At 41.1% G+C, this 20,297-nt stretch overlaps 2 protein-coding genes across 2 annotated transcripts in view; both read right to left on the reverse strand.

Moving 5' to 3' along the window:
* LOC148047943 (uncharacterized) overlaps positions 1-12,983 on the reverse strand; it is a 65,882-nt gene extending 52,899 nt beyond the window's left edge. Inside the window, 8 exon segments of the mRNA XM_087708204.1 lie at positions 6,172-6,647; positions 8,816-8,942; positions 10,003-10,107; positions 10,176-10,388; positions 10,391-10,731; positions 10,733-11,065; positions 11,067-12,435; positions 12,950-12,983. Coding sequence (XP_087564330.1) covers positions 6,172-6,647; positions 8,816-8,942; positions 10,003-10,107; positions 10,176-10,388; positions 10,391-10,731; positions 10,733-11,065; positions 11,067-12,435; positions 12,950-12,983 — 2,998 coding nt within the window.
* Positions 12,984-14,919: 1,936 nt separating this feature from the next.
* LOC148047946 (zinc finger protein 232-like) lies at positions 14,920-17,173 on the reverse strand. The gene is made up of 3 exons (XM_087708205.1): positions 16,670-17,173; positions 15,721-15,835; positions 14,920-15,593 (listed from the first exon to the last, which is right to left on the reverse strand). The coding sequence occupies exons 1-3, from the start codon at positions 17,171-17,173 to the stop codon at positions 15,520-15,522; spliced, it is 693 nt and encodes a 230-aa protein (XP_087564331.1). The 3' UTR covers positions 14,920-15,519.
* Positions 17,174-20,297: the final 3,124 nt, after the last annotated feature.

Here is a 20,297-nt window from a genome sequence, read left to right on the forward strand (position 1 = left end):
TATAGAGAAGACGACACAGAGAAGATGAGAAAGTTAGAATTTATCAAAGGAGTGGAAGGACCTTATATTACCTCCTGAGGTGTCCTGATTTGGATCTCCCTGAGGGATCCCCCTGAAAGGCAGGTCTTGAGGGAGATTTGACAAATGCCTCTTTCTCTCAGGATCTCTGATCTCCATTGCGAAGGACTTGAAATAGCAGAAAAGAATTAATGGACATCACAAATCATGAAGTGGTTTCTTTCCAAGTGAACACCACTGCAAATCACTCAGTGTCAATCAATTAGTCTGGGAGGTAAGAAAGAAATCGCTGTGCAAAATCTTTCTTCTAGAATGGATAAGAAAACTATACAAAGATTAGTGAAGCATCTCCACATAGTATGAATGACAGGAAAATCTGGTAAGAAGACATCAAAATCCAAAGGAAAAGATGTTTGTGTATAATATAATGCCTGAACAAGAGGAAGACATGTGGTTGAAGAGTTTAAAATTTGTATTAAATTATAATTTAAAATAAATATTTCATAAAATTATGTATCCTCTTACTTAACCCTGATAAACTACCAAAGATATATAAAGGAATTTCAATTACGTGTTTGAAATCTAAATGTAAAAAAGGAACTTTTTACCAACTCTGCTGGACTTGTGACAAAGGAAAAAAATACCGGGGTAAGATGCATATTTCACCTGCAACTCAACCTGCTCCTTCTTCTCCTCCGCCTGGCTCAGGAGGAAGCCTTCCACCAGGGCCACCGCCTGGGAGCTGGTCTCTGCTCCACACTCCCGCACCCAGCTCTCCATCTGCAGGGGCAGAAGGGCCAGGAACTGCTCCAGAACCACCAGGTCCAGCATCTGCGCTTTTGTGTGCTTTTCTGGTTCCAACCATCGACTACAAAAGAAGTGGAGCCGACTACAAAGTCCTCGGGGACCCTCATCCTCCTGATATTGGACGCTCCTGAAGTTCCAGGCCTGAACTTGTGAAACGATGGTTCCTTCTTCCAGCACCTTCTGCCCAGTTCTTGCCCAGATCTCCCCACGGATTCCAGACTGAGCAATGGAAGGGCCTTTTCCACTTCCCTCACTTGCTAAAGGAAGACCAGCCATTCTCTCTCTGCCCTGTAACACAATTCAGAATTACTGCAAGGAAGGTTGTGTATGTCCAAATGCTTTTTTCATTTCTTGAGAGAAATATCCACCTGCTTCAGTTCCAATACAGGAGGAAGGCATTGGGAATAAAATGGAGGCTGGAGGCTGATTGGAAAGAAAGCAGAACCACCAAGCACATGTCATTCTGGGACAGCTGACAAAATGGAGTTTAGAGTGGGTGGATTTTATACCTTCTGGATTCCATAGAGGTCATGTAGGGCTCATGGGTGTCACTTTATAAGCAAAAGGGGAAATGCAAATCCTAGGTATTTGTCTGAAAACATACAATTTTGTCTAATGCCCACGAGTACAATTTCTGGGATTCTCTTTCCATTCACATAGATTGTAATTTTCTCTTTAAGATCTGAGCAGGACTGGAGGATTACAGAAGGCACTTGTGTTACTGTCATATGACCATGCATGGTGGGCATTTCTAAGCTGGAGAACCTTTATAAAAAGTCTCCCATCTTTGTGATCTGGATTCTTACCATCCTGTACATTTTCTTCCTTCCTTTGGGGAGTTCTGCAAAATCTCCAAATGGCTATACGTTATGAAACATTATGAAAAACAGGGGAAAGGAGAGGACCTTGTCAAGATTGAAACCACTGCTCTAAAAACACGAAACCACAACCGGTATTATGCCATTCATATATCAAGGCAAAGCCCAAGTTTGTCAACCTTTGGCTTAATTGTGTTGCTTATCTGAAGTTTCTGACCCAGTCTTTCTGAATGGATTACCAAATCTGCATTTCTAAAAGCTGCCCCCCTAAGTTTCCCCTTGGGGCAGGGAGACTGAAGCTGGCTTCTGCCTCCCTTAAGAGCATGTTTCTCCATTTCTCCCTTAGGGGAAATATAATATTCTGATTCTTTTTAATATTCCCCCAAATAGTTGGTTCTCCGGGGGAGGGGGGAGGCTTCCCACATATTCATAGCCATGTTCATCTAGCCATGGGAATACCTAAAGTCCTCTTACCCAAAGAAATAACATTGTCTCTAAAGAAGATGAACAAAAGACCTCCATTTTGTGATTCTCTCACAAAAAAGGGAATATATTCAAAAAATATCCAATTAGGACACAAATACTACAAATGGCAAGAGACAAAACATTGAAATACAAAGATTGTGATTCTAAAACAGGTACCAAGGAGACTGAGAGAGATAAGAAGAGAATATCAATTTTTGACTAAAAATTCTACAGAAAAAAAAGAGTTAATTATAGATGGCTGATCCCAGAAGGTTTGATGTTTCTATGGCAAGGACAAAGACATAGAATAGATTCAACTGATAAAGCAGAACTATTCTATGCAGAATACTTTAGACAGGGAGACAGGAAAAGAAGAATCATTAATTGAACTACAAGATAATGGCCAGGCTGCAACTGGAAAAGAAGAAGGTGCTGTGGATACTAAAGAACAATGAGAACCAAGATCTACTAGAGCAGTAAACCCTACGTATAAAACATAAACATGGAGGAGAAAAAATTAATTTCAATAAATATAAATGGACTTAACTCAGCTATTAAAAGAAGGAAAACATTTCATAAATTAGAGAAATTAAAAGTGGATGTAATTTGGCTTCAAGAAGTTCACATTAAAAAACAACAGGAACAATTATTGATACAACCTAAACTAGGGAAAATATTTACTACATTGCCACGATGCAAGAAAAGAGAAGTGGTTCTGTATATTAAGGCTACAATTTCAGCAGAGCAAATCTACACAGATGACGATGGAAGAATCTTAATGGTGGAAATTATGGACAATAACAAGAAAATACTTTTAACAGCAATTTATGCTCCTAACGTTAGCCAAGAGGAATTTTATAACAAATTACATATGAAAATTATTGAATTGGACTATGTTAATATTTGCATGATGGGAGACTTTAATGGAATTGTAGATCAGAATATGGACTATAAAACACAAATAAACCAACAAAAATAAATAGAAAAACTCTTCCTAAATCCTTTTTTAAAATGACTGATGAAATAGACTTAAAACCTCACTTTTTCAGCTCTACCCTATGGATGAGTCAACTTCTTCCTACCCTTCCTTCATTTCTGAGGATGTGGATTTATTCCCGAGGACAGCATGCTTGGTCTCTGCTTTCCCCCCATGCCTGTTACAATCACGCAAAAGGGCGGTTAGACGGGAGGGAACCATAGGATCTGGGGAAGTTTCTCAAACTCAAAAAACTGAACCTGGATGAAAAGTAGGCATGTCTCTCTTCCTCTTTTTTTAGAGTGAGAACCCTCCGTCTCCCTTTCTGTGAAAAGAACACGCGCACACACACAAACACACACTTACCTTTCCCACCTCTGGAAATTTAAGAGTTTCTTTCTAAACTCCTGCGCAGCACATGTGTTGAGAGAGAGAAAGAGAGTGAGTCTCATATCCTAGAAAGGCAAAAACAAAATGACAATGACGTCACTGCCTTCCCAACTTGTAACCGGGGCTCAAAACTGAAGTGCCCCCCCTGGTGGATTTTCTGTGCACGGAAGGTGGAAAGAGCGGAGAAATGGTGCATTTCCACATGGGGGGCCTGGTGGGGCTCCTTGATTGGGAAGATTTTTACTGTTATACTTCAGTAAACAGCTTTTATTTAAAGTACTGGTATTAGGAGAAAAACAAAAATCTCATTTAAATCTGTTGCTGAGGAAGAAAGGAATAAATCAACCAAAACAAGAAGGAAAAAATGAAAGGTGGCTGTACAATGTACCCCGGCTTCACTTTCCGAAAGAAAGGGAGAATACAAATCTAATAAATTTCCTTCTCTTGCAGTGAGTTGGAATTTTGGCCACTTTTTCAGCTCTACCATATGGATGAGTCAACTTCTTCCAACCCTTCCTTGTTAGGGAGACTTAGCAACAAAAATGTCGGGCTCAATCCAGGACTACCTATAATATGTACATCATCCAATTTCCTGAGGGACGGGGAGATACTAATCGAGTTAGTGAAAGTCCTTTTCAATGCTTTTTCAAGTATAGCAATGTTCATCTAGCCAGGTGTTGCAGAAAATGACAGACTTCGACTTCTCAGGATACAGGAAAAGTTTATTTGGCAAGCCCTTAAGCCTCTGATGGTGAACCTATGGCACATGTGACCAAAGTGGCACACAGAGTCATGTCACCTGGCACATGTGGCATTGCCCTTTCCTCTTCCGGGTTTCTGCCCTGCATGCGCAGGCAACAATCAGCTGGCCTTTGTGCGTGCGGCAGTGCCAGAAACCGGAAGAGCTGGTCTTCTGTTTTCCGCCATGAGCATGTGTGCTGTCCAGCTGATTGATGCGTGCACATGCCTGCCAGAAACCCGGAAGATGAAGGGGTGATGCCGCACATGCCAGGCGACATGGCATGCGCACATCAGAAAACGGAAGTTCATTTTCCCCTGGTAGCTCCTCTTTCTCATTGCACTTAGTGCCAAAAATGTTTGCCATCACTACCTTAAGCCTTCAACAACCATTCAGCCAAACTCATCCCCCTAGAAATAGTTTTCTGAGATGGTAAATTGATGCCTTCCACCTAGGATATTCAGTGCATTTTGCATTTAACAAAGGATGAAAATTCAGTCCACATCAAATGAAATGCCAGTCAACTGACCCTAGTTTAGGATGCTCCATTTCTCTTTCTTCCTACACTCAGCCATGCAAGATGCTTGAACACAAACAGGTCAACCAAATCAAGGGGTTCAGTTCACATGAAACACAAAGGCTAAAAAGCACACAGCTGAACATGATGATCTGGTTCACTACCCTCCTATGGCAAATTGAACTGCTGAAGCACCAAACCTAGTTTATCGTCATCCAGCACATAATGGGAATGCAGGCATAATCTTTTGCAGCCCTTCCTTCCTAACTTTTTCTGACTTGCTCGAGATTTCCCATGCAAGCTCACCCACGTCCTCTATGCAGGAGCTGAAGAAATGGGGCAGAAAAGACTATCCAGTTCACCCCTTTTCTTTTCTGGGACCTGAATTTATTCCTGGTCTGGACTTCTGCTTCCCCCCCTGCCTGTTAGAATCATCAAAAAGGGTGGTAGGGAAACATGGGATCTGGGGGTCTCCCACTCCCAGGACTCGAAATATCCTGTCATGAGTGGATTTCTGCAGGCAGTATTTGCTTTGCTTATGAATGGAGCCATCCAGATAGTTGGGTTCCTGTTTCAATAAGCTCCTTATCTCCTTCAGTGCCTGCATCCCTTTGAACTTGGCTTCTTGTTATAATGTTTTCTTTAGGCATCTGGCTGAAATGTGGAATGGGCTTCAGACGGTTTTTAGTAGCATCTTTGGGGTTTTTTTTTGGCTTTTCTGAAGCTTTTCCTTATGGATAATATTTGTAAGGCTTTTCCTTATACTTAATATTTTATTTGGGATAATGGGGGGTTTGATTTCTTCTTACATATGGGAAGAACCCCACACACACACATGCACACATCAGCCCTTTCCACATCTGGCTCTCTTTCTTTTAAGACGTTCTTGTGGCCTTTTTAACTGCCTGTGAAGCTCAAAGACCTTAAAGAGTTAAAGAGAGGGAGATTAATTAGAGGGACTCCAGCATCCTGGGGAGGCAGGTCTTAAGATCTCACTACTTTCCAAACATGCAACAGTGGCCCAATGATGAAGTACCCTTCTCTTCGCAGAATCAACTGGTGGAATTTCTGTGGGCCAGAGGTGCTGCTGCAAAAAGTAGGGAATGGTGCATTTCCCATGGAAAACCAGGAGAGGGCACTCATGCTCCCTTTCATCAGGAACCCTTCACAATCCATCTGCTTTTGGCAGAGTTATGCTGCATTAAAGAGTATTGAAATTAAAAGTACTAGTTTTAAAAAATAACATTTGCTAATAGGAATCTCTCTTAAGTTTTTGTTGCTCAGAAATAACCCTTTTCCTGACAGTTAGAAAAATAGATCAGTGGAACAACTTCCCTTTAGAAGTTCCAACACTTTCAAAGAAGAGATTGGAAAACCATTTGCCTGAAACGGAATAGGGTTTCCTGCCCGAGCAGAGGGTTGGACTCCCTTCCTGTCATACCACTGGCAGATGGCGGCTTTGAACCTGCAAACTGACATTGCATGGTTCCCGACACAACTGAGGCAACCCGACTGAGGTAAAAGTCAGTCTGAGTTTGTTTTTTTCGGGTGGCAAGTTTGAGGTATCTGATTTCTTTTTCCTTGCCTGAAAAATCTTCATAGTCATCTTCATCGTGGTGGACAGTGTGACACCTGCTGGCATGGGTGGCCGGTGGCAGAAATCTTTGAATTTCCACGGTGGATTTGTCTGACATTTCGTATACCGTGGCTTCATCCACGGCTGCCTGAAGGCTCAGCTCTTTTCGTGTCAGCAAACGTCGCTGAAGTCGGAGGTCTTTTATATTACAGACCAGCTGTTCTAACAGGGCATCGTCCAGCATAGGAAAATCAGAGTGTAGGGCCGCTGTCCTGAGGGAAGCCATGTAATCGGTCACGGATTCCCTTTCTCTCTGGGTTCTCTGCCTAAACGCATAGCATCTGGCGAGGGAGAGGGAGAGTAGTGATTTTTAAGTTTCTCCAAAAGCATCTCCCAAGGGATTGAGTGTACGGACTAAGGGGCCACTAAAGCCCTGGCTGTTTCAAATATCTCGTGGCCGCAGGCGCTGAGAAAATAGCCTCTTTTATGGCCACTAGACAAACCAGTGAATTTGTTTGCCTCCAGGAAGCACTCAAACCGCTCAAGGTAAGCATCCCATGTTTCAGGGGCCGGGCTGAATGTCGTGAATGCCGCTAGGTTAGCCATCCTTAGAAGGACAGAACTTGAGGTATTAGTCTTGGAGCGACGTCTCGTTGTCAGTGACTTGAGGCAGCTCTAATAGTTACTTCGCTTCTTTCCTTTACCTCAGACCTCGTTGCCAGTGTTCTGTAGGGAGAACGAGGCAGACAGGAACTGAGGCAAGGCAGGTTGAAGCTAACACAACCCTTTATTATAGTAACATACAGTTCAATGTAAGGCAAACCTCAAACCTGCAAACAGCAACACATTTGACAGCTGACAGCCCTTTTATACTACAGCTGTCAGGCGCTTAACCAATAGAATGGCTGGATGCTCCCACCAGCTGGCTGCTCGCGTCTTAGCCAATCAGGAGCCAGCAATGCAAGTCAATGGCATTATAGCCTCCAGGACTTAACAGTTCCCAAAAAGCCCATTCCCATCCCACTCTGGGGCCAGCCAGAGATGATCTTTGCCAATTCTTCGAATTACTCAAAATTTCCACTACCAGTTCTCCAAATTCCTTTCAGAACCTGCTGAATTTTATCCTTGGGTCCCTCCCATCTCTCTTACAGTTGCAAGCCAAGAGTTCTGTAAATTCCTCCCCCATATTCCTCTGGGAGTCTGGCTGGAGACTCTTAAGCTAATTACTGTACTGGCAGGAGGTGTTTTTTTTTTTTAAGTAATTGCAATCTGAGAGTTCTGTAAATAACCTCCACATCCCGGCTGGGCAGCTGTCTGAAGACGCTTGAGCTGATGAGCAGCAAGTGGTTTTTTTAAAAAACAGCAAATAGAGAGCTCTGGAAGGCTGCTTGGAGGCAATTTAGTCAGATCTTCATTTGTTTAATAAGCCATTTGATTCAATTAATGAATTTGATTTTAAGAATTTGTAAAATTGAATCTGATTCATTCGACAAATTTTTTGAGTGCAGGCTCCATTAGATTTGAACCTCAAGGAATACTTGTACTTCTATTTGTCCAGTTTCACCCATCCTGTTCCTTTAATAAAACCTCCAGATCAATTCACTCAGTCTGTTTTATTGGGGGATAGTTGGGTTGAGCTGCTGTCAAGCTGCACGCAGAGTAAAATGTAATGAGGACAGAACAGACCTTATGATTCTAGGAAACCTTTATTCTTTGAGAGGGATGTGTGCATGATTCAGAATTTAGGGTTTCTCCTACACTCACTGGGTGGTCTTGCTCACCACTTTTTAGCTAATGGCAATGTGGTTCTTATCAGAACTTAGGCTGCATAAAGGTGAAGAGGAAATCCATCAAAAGCTACCATATTGAAATAAAATCTGATGCTTTTTTAATTTTTATTTGGTGTGCCTCGGAAGAGGGGTAGTCTTATACGGTGAGTATAGCACAAACCCTATATTTTACATGGAAAGGAAGGGGGTCATCTTCTACACCCAGTTGTCTTATATGCAGGAAAATACGGTAATTGCAATGTGATTCTTATCAGAGCTCAGGCTGCATAAAGGTGAAGAGGAAATCCATCAGAAGCGACTCCTCTGTGTTCAGGGAGGGAGGTGAAACAAACCTGGGAGACATAAAACTACACAGCAGGACAAAAGAAAACTGAGGAAGAAGAACAAGGGGCAGAAAAGTTTTTAAACCTTGGTTGAAACCTGAATAAACTTCTCAATATAAGTGCAAATTTCAACTATTAAATTTCCTTGGTTATTATATAATTAAATTTCAGTCCTCCCATGGACTATCTTGTAATCTCCTTATGTCTCTTATCCACTTTCTATCTTGTCTTCCCTTGCATCTTCTTCATTCATCCATGCTACGCATAATTCTTTTCTTCTTATTGTAGGTGATCGTTATGGCTTGTGACAGGTCTTATCCCTTCTGGATTACCTCTATGACCCACAAATGCCTTTGAGAGGCAAGAAAGAACCTGGACCAGCCTGAGCAACGATACCGGGATTCATCAATCCACAGATCGTGAATAAACAGAGAAAAACCTTCCAAACACAATACCTGAAGATTTCCCAATGGTTTGAAGAGATTCCTCTGGATATGGAGGTGAGGAAAAAAGAGAGATTTAGCTACAATTGCAAGAAAGAATGTAGATCAAAAGAAAAAAAGGTTAAAAAAAAAGAATTGAATTAACCTCTCTGCTCTTTTCAGTCTCTTTACTGTCCAACTTGACCCAAAACTATTACTGACAACTGAGCTTCAAACCAACATGAGCCTCTCAAATCCTGAAATATGCTCCCTCCAAATCCTTCCCAAAATCTTGTGTTAATACATTTTTAAAGCAACTAAACAGTTTAATACACAAGAATAATACATAATTAGAACAAAATCACACAATTGATATTTAATTGATTTTATTTAAATCGAATTTGGACTTCTTAGCCCTCACCATACTACAGAAGAGCAAAACATGGCCATAATGCTTGAAAATAAAATTACACAAGCACTTGGGGCACTTCTGGCTCCTTTTGTGAGAGAGGAATTGTTCATCCTTTCAGCTTTTCCCACACGCTCCACATTGATCTGCATGTGACAATTCCCTCATATCATGAGGCCTTTGACTGAATAATGTTCAATGTTTCTGCACAGATACCGGCTGACTCAGGTCTCAGTTCTACACTAGGGATGCAAATTTAACTACTGTGGAGGATCCCAATTCTCCCAAATAATGCAATTTGATTATTATTTTTTTATATTTCCCTTTTTGGGTTAGGGAAGCAGCATCTGTTAAATGTCTTCGCATCCCTCTGAGAGCTATGAATAACGGGGGGAATAATGACAGTTGGGGAATAGGAAGCTCATTTCTAAAAAATAAAATAAAATGAATGTATATACCACGGATTTCAAACTCCATGTGTCAAGTGGCCATCATGTGACATATTGCAACAGTTTCCCTATTCCTGGAGCTGGGGTGGGAGTGTCCTCCATGTAGCACAACCAGCCTGTGTTCTGCCAGTTTGACATTCCTATATGCTTTATATATATACATTAAAAATTTATGAATTATAATTATAATGATTCATGCCCATTGTTTCTTTTAACATTACTAAAAACCTTTTTCAGAGTGCAGGCTGTAAATTTGAAATCCATTCATAGAACTCACTAAATGAATAATTACCATACATTCTCATCCAAATGTATCTTTGTTTTGGGGATTCTCCAGTCTATGAATCATGCTATGGGAAATAAGACTATGGGGTGTGCTGAAGCCCTTTCCACACTCCGTGCATTTACCAAATTTTTCGAAGTATAAGAAGCACCTTCCCCCCACCCTCCCAAAAAAACAGAGTGAAAATCTTTATATGGCTTCTCCCCTGTGTGGATCCTTTGATGGGATGTAAGTTTAATCCTTGTTCTGAAGCCCTTTCCACACTCCATACATTTATGTGGTTTCTCTGCTGTGTGGATCCTTTGATGGGATGTAAGACTACTGCTTATTCTGAAGGTCTTTCCACACTCCATACATTTATATGGCTTCTCGCCTGTATGGACCCTTTGATGGTATGTAAGTTGACTGGCTGTTCTCTCCTGTGGATCCTTTGATGGCGTGTAAGATTACTGCTACTTTTGAAGTCCTTCCCACACTCCATGCATTTATATGGCTTTTCACCTGTGTGGATCCTTTGATGGGTTGCACGATCTTTCGTTGTTCTGAAGCCCTTTCCACATTCCATGCATTTATATGGCTTTTCCCCTGTGTGGATCCTTTGATGGCGTGTAAGATCACTGCTACTTTTGAAGCCCTTTCCACACTCCATGCATTTATATGGCTTCTCCCCTGTGTGGATCCTTTGATGGGATGTAAGTTCACAGTTTCTTCTGAAACCATTTCCACACTCCATGCATTTATATGGCTTCTCCCGTGTGGATCCTTTGATGGGATATGAGTTCACTGCTTGTTTTGAAGCCCTTTCCACACTCCATGCATTTATATGGCTTCTCTCCTGTGTGGATCCTTTGATGGGATGTAAGTTCAGAGTTTCTTCTGAAACCATTTCCACACTCCATGCATTTATATGGCTTCTCCCCTGTGTGGATCCTTTGATGGGATGTAAGTTCACTGCTTCTTCTGAAGCCCTTTCCACACTCCATGCATTTATATGGCTTCTCCCCTGTGTGGATCCTTTGATGGGATGTAAGTTCACAGTTTCTTCTGAAACCATTTCCACACTCCATGCATTTATATGGCTTCTCCCGTGTGGATCCTTTGATGGGATATGAGTTCACTGCTTGTTTTGAAGCCCTTTCCACACTCCATGCATTTATATGGCTTCTCTCCTGTGTGGATCCTTTGATGGGATGTAAGTTCAGAGTTTCTTCTGAAACCATTTCCACACTCCATGCATTTATATGGCTTCTCCCCTGTGTGGATCCTTTGATGGGATGTAAGTTTAATCCTTGTTCTGAAGCCCTTTCCACACTCCATGCATTTATATGGCTTTTCCCCCGTGTGGATCCTTTGATGGGATGTAAGTTCACAGTTTCTTCTGAAACCCTTTCCACACTCTATGCATTTATATGGCTTCTCCCCTGTGTGGATCCTTTGATGGGATGTAAGTTTACTGCTTGTTCGGAAGCCCTTTCCACACTCCATACATTTATATGGTTTCTCCCCTGTGTGGATCCTTTGATGGGATGTAAGTTTACTGCATGTTCGGAAGCCCTTTCCACACTCTATGCATTTATATGGCTTCTCCCCTGTGTGGATCCTTTGATGGGATGTAAGATCACTGCTTGTTCGGAAGCCCTTTCCACACTCCATGCATTTATATGGTTTCTCCCATGTGTGGATCCTTTGATGGGATGTAAGTTCACTGCTTGTTCTGAAGTCCTTTCCACACTCCATGCATTTATATGGTTTCTCCCCTGTGTGGATCCTTTGATGGGATGTAAGTTTACTGCTTGTTCGGAAGCCCTTTCCACACTCTATGCATTTATATGGCTTCTCCCCTGTGTGGATCCTTTGATGGGATGTAAGATCACTGCTTGTTCGGAAGCCCTTTCCACACTCCATGCATTTATGTGGCTTCTCCCCTGTGTGGATCCTTTGATGCAATGTAAGTTCATTGCTTGTTCTGAAACCCTTTCCACACTCCATGCATTTATATGGCTTCTCTCTTCTGGATGTCCTTTTATTAACAGTTTTGCTTTCATGTTCATTGCATTTATTTGTCTTCTCTCCAATGTGAAAACTTTTCTGTGATTCAAGAGACCCATTTTCTTGAGAAAGTGTGAACATCCCACTGTATTTTTTTTCTCTGTCTTTGTCCATATTGGCTGCTCCTTTGTCTTGTGATGGACAGGGTCTATTTACATCTAATGTCTCTTTCAAGATTCTTACACCTTTCTCAATATATTTGTTGTTTAGTTTTTCTTGTTGATCAATAAAATCCTGCATCTGAGCAACAATCGAAGGACATGAGCTTTCCTTATTCCAGTTATTCAACAGGTTTCTCTCCTGCCTTTGGAAATCTGTTTGAATTGCAGGTTTCTCCATTACATCTCCTTGTCTGTACACTTTGACTGGTTCTCCAGAACCTTTATTCTCATTCTCATTATCACCTTCAAAAGAAAAGAGGAATGAAAGGGGAGAAAGGTTAGGGGAAAAAATCACTCTGTCAGAAGTCATATTGATTGCCTTCAGGTATTGTTCAAAATTCTAATATATACTGCATATTTCTATCCTAATATTGGCCTGGTATAGAAATGATAATATCTCTTTGGATGAGGCATAAAATCTTGGAAAAGACATTTAAGTTAAAAAAACCTGAATGGCAACTCTTGATAGGAAGCATCTGGGCCAAAATAGTTGAAATCTGTGTGATGAAGTTTGGCATTACCTCAAACAAAGGAATTACTTTGTCATAAAATGTTTATATAGAAATATAAATTAGATAAGATATATCTAAGGAAAATGCCATTGATCTATTTCTTTCCTAGGAGCAGTAGAAAAACAGAACTTTCCCTTCTGCCTCTGAAGATATCAATTTATAAATGTTTTCATAAGAATTAGCTAATGGCATCTAACTACAAAATGTCTTCCTGAACTCTCTGACGGAGAGTGGGAAACCCTTACCAAGAGAGGCCACATTCTTATAATTCTCCAGCATGACTTCCCAATGCAGAGCTTTTTGGTCAGGATCCAGCTGAGACCACTCCTCCTCGGAGAAATAAACAGCCACCTCCTCAAAGGGCAGAAGACCCTCCTTGAAAGGAAAAAAAAATACAGAACAGACCAAGAAAGAACTCCAGGATCTTTCCTATTATTAAGAATTTTATATAGCAAACATAGACGTTAAGATAAATGGCTCTATGCTTAGTAAGGATCTGCGGTTTAGATGACAAAATTGACAGAACCAAAAGCATTTGACTAAAGAAAGATTTTAGGCAGGTTTTATCAACTTGGATGATTCTGTAGGACTTTCAGTGCCATTCAGGTTAAATAAGCCCTGTTTTCTTCTGGATCAATTGATCTACCAAACAGCCAGCCAGACCTCATCAAAATACTCTTCCTTCTGGATCTATTAATCCATCCATCCACAATCAAAAGGTCCTAAGTGACTGGAGAGAATCAACTGGCTGGTGGGCCTTGGAAAACTCACCAATCAGTGACACTAATCCTTCCTTGGATAGTGTTCCTGATTGGTGGGTTTTCCAAGGCCCACTTGCCAGTTGATTCTCTCAAGACACTGAAGGCCTTTAAACCCTTCCTGCCTTTAAAAAAGGAAATGTGCCTGTAGGGGAAAGGATTCTTTGTAATGTTTTATGAAATGCCTTATGTTGTCCTAAGAAGGAGCAATCCTGTTCATCCTCAACACCTTCATGAAAGTGCTGGGAGAGCTCAACCAGGGGTCTGTGTGGTGTGCCATTAATACGCAGAGACTCTGCTCCTCCTCAGATTGCAAGGAAGTTGCTAGTAGTCTGAGCCATTGGCTGGACAGTAAATAAGAAAATGAAGAATGTTTTCCATTGAAGACAATTCTTAGCCTGTGCAAAGTTGGATTGTTTGGCTTCCTTATCCAGGCACAAGTCAGAAGATTAAAATTTACTTTCTAAGCTAATGGGGCCTTGGCTAATTGTTCTTTCAGAACACTTTTCACTTGGAGATGTTTCTATATTTTGACTGTCCTGGGATTTGAATAATCTTAACTGTTAACCATGTATTTTTTTTTATTAATGATTGTAAATGAAGCATTTGAAAAATGGAAATTTGCTAGTTTGAATATTTAAATATTTTTGAGGCTCCTAGAACAAATTCAAGTCAAATAATTATAAAAGGGGCACCATGTAGGATAGTTTAGGGTTGGGTAGGGTAAGATAGGATAGGATAGTTTAGTTAGAAGGGATCTTGCAACTCTTCTACTTCAACCTCCTGCTTAGGCAGGAAACTCTATACCTTTTCCGACAAATGGCTATCCAAGTTTCCACCCATTGCTTCTTGTCCTGCCCTCAGGTTCTTTGGAAAACAGCTTGACTCCCTCTTCTTTGTGGCAGCCCCTGAGATATTGGAACACTGCTGTCATCTCACCCCTAGTCCTTCTTTTCATTAAAAAAGACATAACCAATTCCAGCAACCGTTCTTTATGTTTCAGCCTCCAGTTCCATAATCAGCTTTATTGGTCTTCTCATCTAGGGTGGACAGGTGCTCACTTACCTATTTTAACTTCTGTTCCTAAACTTGTGGTGCTGTTTTTGATAAGTTGGACTGGTTTTTTTCCCTTTGCATAAAGGCAGATGAAAAACACGAGTTAAGTAGTTCTGCTTTCTCCCTGTCGCTTTCTTACCACCTGTTTGATTGCAGATTGTATGGCACTCACGATTAAATGCTTGATTTTGCTTGACAGCAAGGTTGATATTCTTACCCACACAAACATCTATGTTATATGCACTATATTAATCTATCAATTTTAGATTGCTGGGGACAGAAATGTTCTGTATCAATTAATTGTCTGTCCCCACTGTTTAGTTTAAATGTTTATTCATAGAATCTGTGAATGTAATGCCAAGTAATCCATTTGTTTGATGGACACAAACCATCTCTTTTGTACAGTTTTTCATAGGACAAGCTGCAGACGTCATGACTAACATAAAGAATTCTGTAAAACATTATTTATTGAAAAGTTGGGAGAATCATTAGCGAAAGGAGGTTTTAGTTTTTAAAGTGCTAATCTTAAAAAAAATCCTAAAAAGAATCTCCAACCAAAAGGAAAGGGGAAAATGGCAGGAGACAGTACAGGTAGTCCTCAACTTATAACAGTTTTTAGTGATTTACAATGACAAAAATGACGTATGCCCATTTTTCACACCTACGACTGTTCCAGCATCCCCATGGCCACGTGATCAAACTGACTCATATTTATGATAGTTGCAGGGTCCCAGAATCATGTGATCCCCTTTTGTGAACCTTTGACAAGCAAAGTCATTAGGGAAGCCACTTAACAACAACCATACTTCTAACTTCAGCACTTCACTTAACACCTGTGGCAAGAAAGGTCGTAAAATGGGGCAAAGTTCACTTAACAAATGTGTCACTCAACAACAAAAAATTTAGGTTCAATTGTGGTCCTAAGTCAAAGACTACCTATAATATGTACAACGGCTGATTTCCTGAGGGAAAAATAGAAATCTAATAAATCAAAGTTATTATCATACCTGAGTTGAAGGTTCAATCATGGTTTCCACTCCCCCTAAACAAAGAGTCGACTTCCTTCTATGCTTCCCTGTGAGAGAGACAGAATTTTAAAAGGCCTAATTAATAAAATGGGAGGAGGTTTGCTATAGAGGAGAGGACACAGAGAAGATGAGAAAGTTAGGATTTATCAAAGGAGTGGAAGGACCTTATATTACCTCCTGAGGTGTCCTGAATTGGATCTTCCTGAGGGATCCTCCTGAAAGGCAGTTCTTGAGGGAGATTTGACAGATGTCTTTTTGTCTCAGGATCTCTGATCTCCATTGCAAAGGACTTGAAATAGGATGCAGGAAAAAAAGAATTAATGGACATTACATATCATGAAGTGGTGTGTACCTCTTTTTAACACCTGATAAACTGTCAATGATTTTTCAAATCTCAAAGGAATTTCAAATACACGTTTGAAATGTAAATGTAAAAAAGGAACTTTTTACCAACTCTGCTGGACTTGTGACAAAGCAAAGAAATACTGGGGTAAGATTTATATTTTACTGCAGAAGATTCTCAAAGTGGGCATGAAAATCAAACCAGAGACTTTTCTTTTAGGTTTAATAGACAAAGAGATGGAAAAACATTCTCGAACTTTGCTGTTATTTATGTTGAGAGCAGCAAGGATGCTCTTTGCAAAGTGGACAGATATTTTAATAGCCACAAAGGCGAAGTCGTTGGGAAAACTGATGGACCTAGCAGAGATGGAAAAATTAATTGCTTTATTTAAAGAAAAGACCAAGCCAACCTTGCTTCTACTTTGGAACCACTGCTGGGTTTTGTTCTTGAGATCGAAAAAAATGAAACTTTGATTGAGTTTTGCTGATTACATAAGTTTGTTGTTATATAGAATTTGCTAGTACATATTAAGTATGTAAATGTAAAACATTGAACCTGTAATATTACAGTTGAACCCATTTTATTCAACTGTGCTAAAAAGATTCAGATTTTCAATTATTTTGTTTTTTCCCCTTTACCCTACTCTTCTTTCACTTCACTTCCCACTTTCCTACTATTTTCATTTTCTTGCATTTTATATCTTAATAAACCTACAAAAATTTGATATAAAAATTTGAACATATTTTTATTATATTCAGGCCCAAGAAGAAGTCCTCTCACCGGCAACTCAACCTGCTCCTTCTTCTCCTCCGCCTGGCTCAGGAGGAAGCCTTCCGCCAGGGCCACCGCCTGGGAGCTGGTCTCTGCTCCACACTCCCGCACCCAGCTCTCCATCTGCAGGGGCAGAAGGGCCAGGAACTGCTCCAGAACAACCAGGTCCAGCATCTGCGCTTTTGTGTGCTTTTCTGGTCTCAACCATCGACTATAAAAGAAGTGGAGTCGACTACAAAGTCCTCGGGGACCCTCATCCTCCTCATATTGGACGCCCCTGAAGTTCCAGGCCTGAACTTCTGAAATGATGGCTCCTTCTTCCAGCATCTTCTGCCCAGTTTTTGCCCAGATCTTCCCACAGATTCCAGACTGGGCACCAGAAGGGTCTTTTCCAGTTCCCTCAGTTGCTAAAGGAAGGCCAGACATTCTCTCTCTGTCCTGTAACACAATTCCAAATGGGTGCAATGAAATCTGTGTATCTTCAAATGCTTTTTCATTCATAGCAATGTTCATTTAGTCTTGGGAATACCAGAACAAGCCATTAAGCCCTCCTTGCCAAAGGGATCATTTTTTCTCTACATGAAGATCAACAAATGGCCTCAATTTTACAATTTTCTTATAGAAGAAAGAATAAATCTAAGCTAGTAGATCAGATCATTTATCAACACTCATCCTCACAGAAGGAAGCATTATTCTGACCTGTAAAGCGGTGACTTCCAGCAAGAAGATTCAGTCTATATGGGCATTTTGGATAATTTAAATTTCTTTTTACTCAAAGGGAAAGACTTGCATTTTAACAATATAGCTCTACATTTACCTTTAAGCAGGGTTCACTCAACATACAACATAGAAAAGCCCAGAACCAGTTCACAAAGCAGGAAAATTCAGTTCACAAAAAATGAGGTGCTAATCCTTTGACTCTGCTCCATTTCTCTTTCTCCCTTCACGCAGGGGGGCAGGGTCGCACAATGTGTCCTAAGCACAAACAAGTCAATCAAATCAAGGGGTTCAGTTTGAAATGTTGCAGAAATGAGATCAGACCAGCTCTTTATCAGAGGGAAAGGTTTATTGCACAAGGTTCAGCAAGGATAGGTCAAGCAAAATCTGAACCCCGAAGGGCAGTTGTTTACAGACTTTAGCCAGCATATCAATCACCCCAAAGTACATTGCCTTCCTGTGCCACATACACCTCTTTCCTGTGCCCAGCCCCTCATACTGTGACAAGACATTCATTCAGCTTACTCAATTGCCCCCCAAAAAGGTAGTACTTGTACCAATATCCTGGTTCCTTTGTTTTAGCTTGGAGAGGCAGACAAAGCAATTAATCCTTGCCCTGTTCCACATGGTCAAGAAACTTTAATATCCAGCTTTATTTATCTAGTTGCCAATTTCTCTTTTACTATGAAATATAAAAGATTAAATGCACACAGCTCAATACGATGACGCGATTGACTATCTTCCTGAAACAAATTGAGTTGCAAAAGGCTCCAAGCCGAGTTTGATGTCATCCAGCACAGAGTGAGAATGTAGGCAACCATCTTTTGCATCTCTTCATTTCAAAGTTGTTTTGCCATACAAGCTCCCGCTCTCCCCTATGCAGGAGCTATTCCCACGAAATGGGTAGCTAAGGACGATCCCTTTTCTTTCTCCTAAGATTGACTTGGTATATAAATATATATCCTTTCCTTCTCTAGTGTGAGAACCTTCTACCTTTCCTTGTATACACGCTCGCACAAGGACAGTAACACACACACACACACCTACCCTTGCCACCTCTTTCTTCAAGACTTCCTTGCAGCCTTTTTAATGGCTTGCGAAGCTTAAAGGGTTAAAGAGAGAGAGAGAGTCCTGCATCCTAGAAAGGCAAGACCTAATGACGTCACTCCCTTCCCAACCTGCAAGAGCGGCTCAACGCTGAAGCGCATGCGATTCCTTTCTCTTTGCTGAGGGAGCCTCGGATGGATTTTCTGTGCATGGAAGGTATTCATGGAAAAAGGAGAGATGGTGCATTTCCCAAGTACGGCCAGGAGGGGGTGATCTCGAGAAGGCCAGGAAGCCTTCTCAATCTGCTTTGGGCAGTATTATAATTTAGTGAAGAATTTTGTATTTAAAGTACTGTCGTTTTTAAAAAATCCTAATAGCAATCTCACTTAAATTTTTGTTGCTCAAAAAAAAGAGCAAACGCAAACAAGGGCTGAAAATGAAAGGTAGTATTCATACTAGCTTGACTTTCTGAAGGAAAGGCATAATACAAATAATTTCCTCCTCTTACTTTACTTGGAATTTTAACTTCAGCTCTGAATTTTTAACTTCATTCAGGAATTTTAATTTCAGCTCTGCAATAGGAAGGGTCAACTTCTTTCTACTCTTCCTTGTGAGGGAGACACAATTTTAAAATGTATAATTCGTAAAGTAGGAAGAATTGCTCTATAGAAGACAGAGATGAAATGGTTGGGATTTCTATGGGGAACAGGAGGACCTTATATTAACTCCTGAATTGTCCTTACCTGGATATTCCTGAAAAATCCTACTCAAAAAAACAGTTCCTGGGGGAGATTTGATGGAAGCTTCCTTCAGTGTGTGTGTGGGGGGGGGGGGTTTCCAATTTTTTTACTACATGTTTGCTCGTGTGGGTGAATGTGCTTGTGTGCACTTCTGCACTTGCCCAAAAGTGTTGGGATGGGTGGGCGGAGCCTTCCGCCACCACTACTACAGGTTCGCTCGATCCGGGACAAACCAGGAGCAACCCACCTCTCATTTCCTTCCAGTTGTGGGTTTCAAAATTTTTTGGAACCTATTCTGTGGGTGTGGCCTCCTTTGTGAGAGTGGCTTGCTGGCCATGTGACTGGGTGGGAGTGGCTTGCCGGCCATGTGACTGGGTGGGAGTGGCCAACTTGAAAAATGTGATGAAACTCATTTAACAACACTCTTGCTTAGCAACCAAAATTTTGGGCTCAATTGTGGTCATAAGTTCTCTTTCTTTCTTTCTTTCTTTGTTTCTTTCTTTCTTTTATCTCTCCCACTTTCTTTTCTTTTTTCTTTTTTCTTTTTTTCTTTCTTCCTTTCTCTTTCTCTCTTTCTCTTTCTGTCTCTATCTCTCTCTGTGTGTGTGTCTGTCTGTCTGCCTGTTTCCCTCTGTGTGGATCTGTATCTCTCCCCCTCCTTCTCTCTCTGCCTCTCTGTCATTCTCTCTCTGTGTCTGTCTCTCTGTATCTCGCTGTCTCTCTTCCCTCCCCCCCCATCTGTTCACTCTGTGTGTGTGTGTCTGTCTGTCTGTCTGTCTCTCCCTCAGTCTGTGTGTGTCTCTCTCTGTCTCTCTCCCTCCCTCTCTATCTCTCTCCCCTCCCTTTCTCTCTCTCTCTCACACTCTGTGTGTGTATATGTGTGTGTGTGTGTCTGTCTGTCTGTCTGTCTGTCTGTCTCTCACTCACTCAATCACTCACTCCTTGTGTGTGTGTGTGTGTGTGTGTGTCTCTCTGTCTATCTGTCTGTCTATCTGTCTCTTCCTCCCTCCCTCCCAACCCGCAGATGGGCTCCGGACCAGCGGAGGCTCTTCCTTCGTTTTAACCAAGTGATCTTTCCTAAGATATAAAAAAGAACCTTAATTGCAGGCTCAACAAAAGAATAGCAATAGCAA

The sequence above is a fragment of the Thamnophis sirtalis genome, unplaced genomic scaffold (genome assembly GCF_051295495.1).
Source record: "Thamnophis sirtalis isolate CommonGarterSnake01/CBP01778 unplaced genomic scaffold, rThaSir2_p1.2 scaffold_3, whole genome shotgun sequence".
Lineage (NCBI taxonomy): Eukaryota > Metazoa > Chordata > Lepidosauria > Squamata > Natricidae > Thamnophis > Thamnophis sirtalis.

Coding starts and splice junctions, on each gene's coding strand:
- LOC148047946 (XM_087708205.1), bottom strand. CDS start 17,173: ATGAACATTGCTATGAATGAAAAAGCATTTGAAGATACACAGATTTCA. Junction 15,836..16,669: donor AGGAGCAGGTTGAGTTGCCG/GTGAGAGGACTT, acceptor TCCTATTTCAAG/TCCTTTGCAATGGAGATCAG. Junction 15,594..15,720: donor AATTCAGGACACCTCAGGAG/GTAATATAAGGT, acceptor TCTCTCTCACAG/GGAAGCATAGAAGGAAGTCG.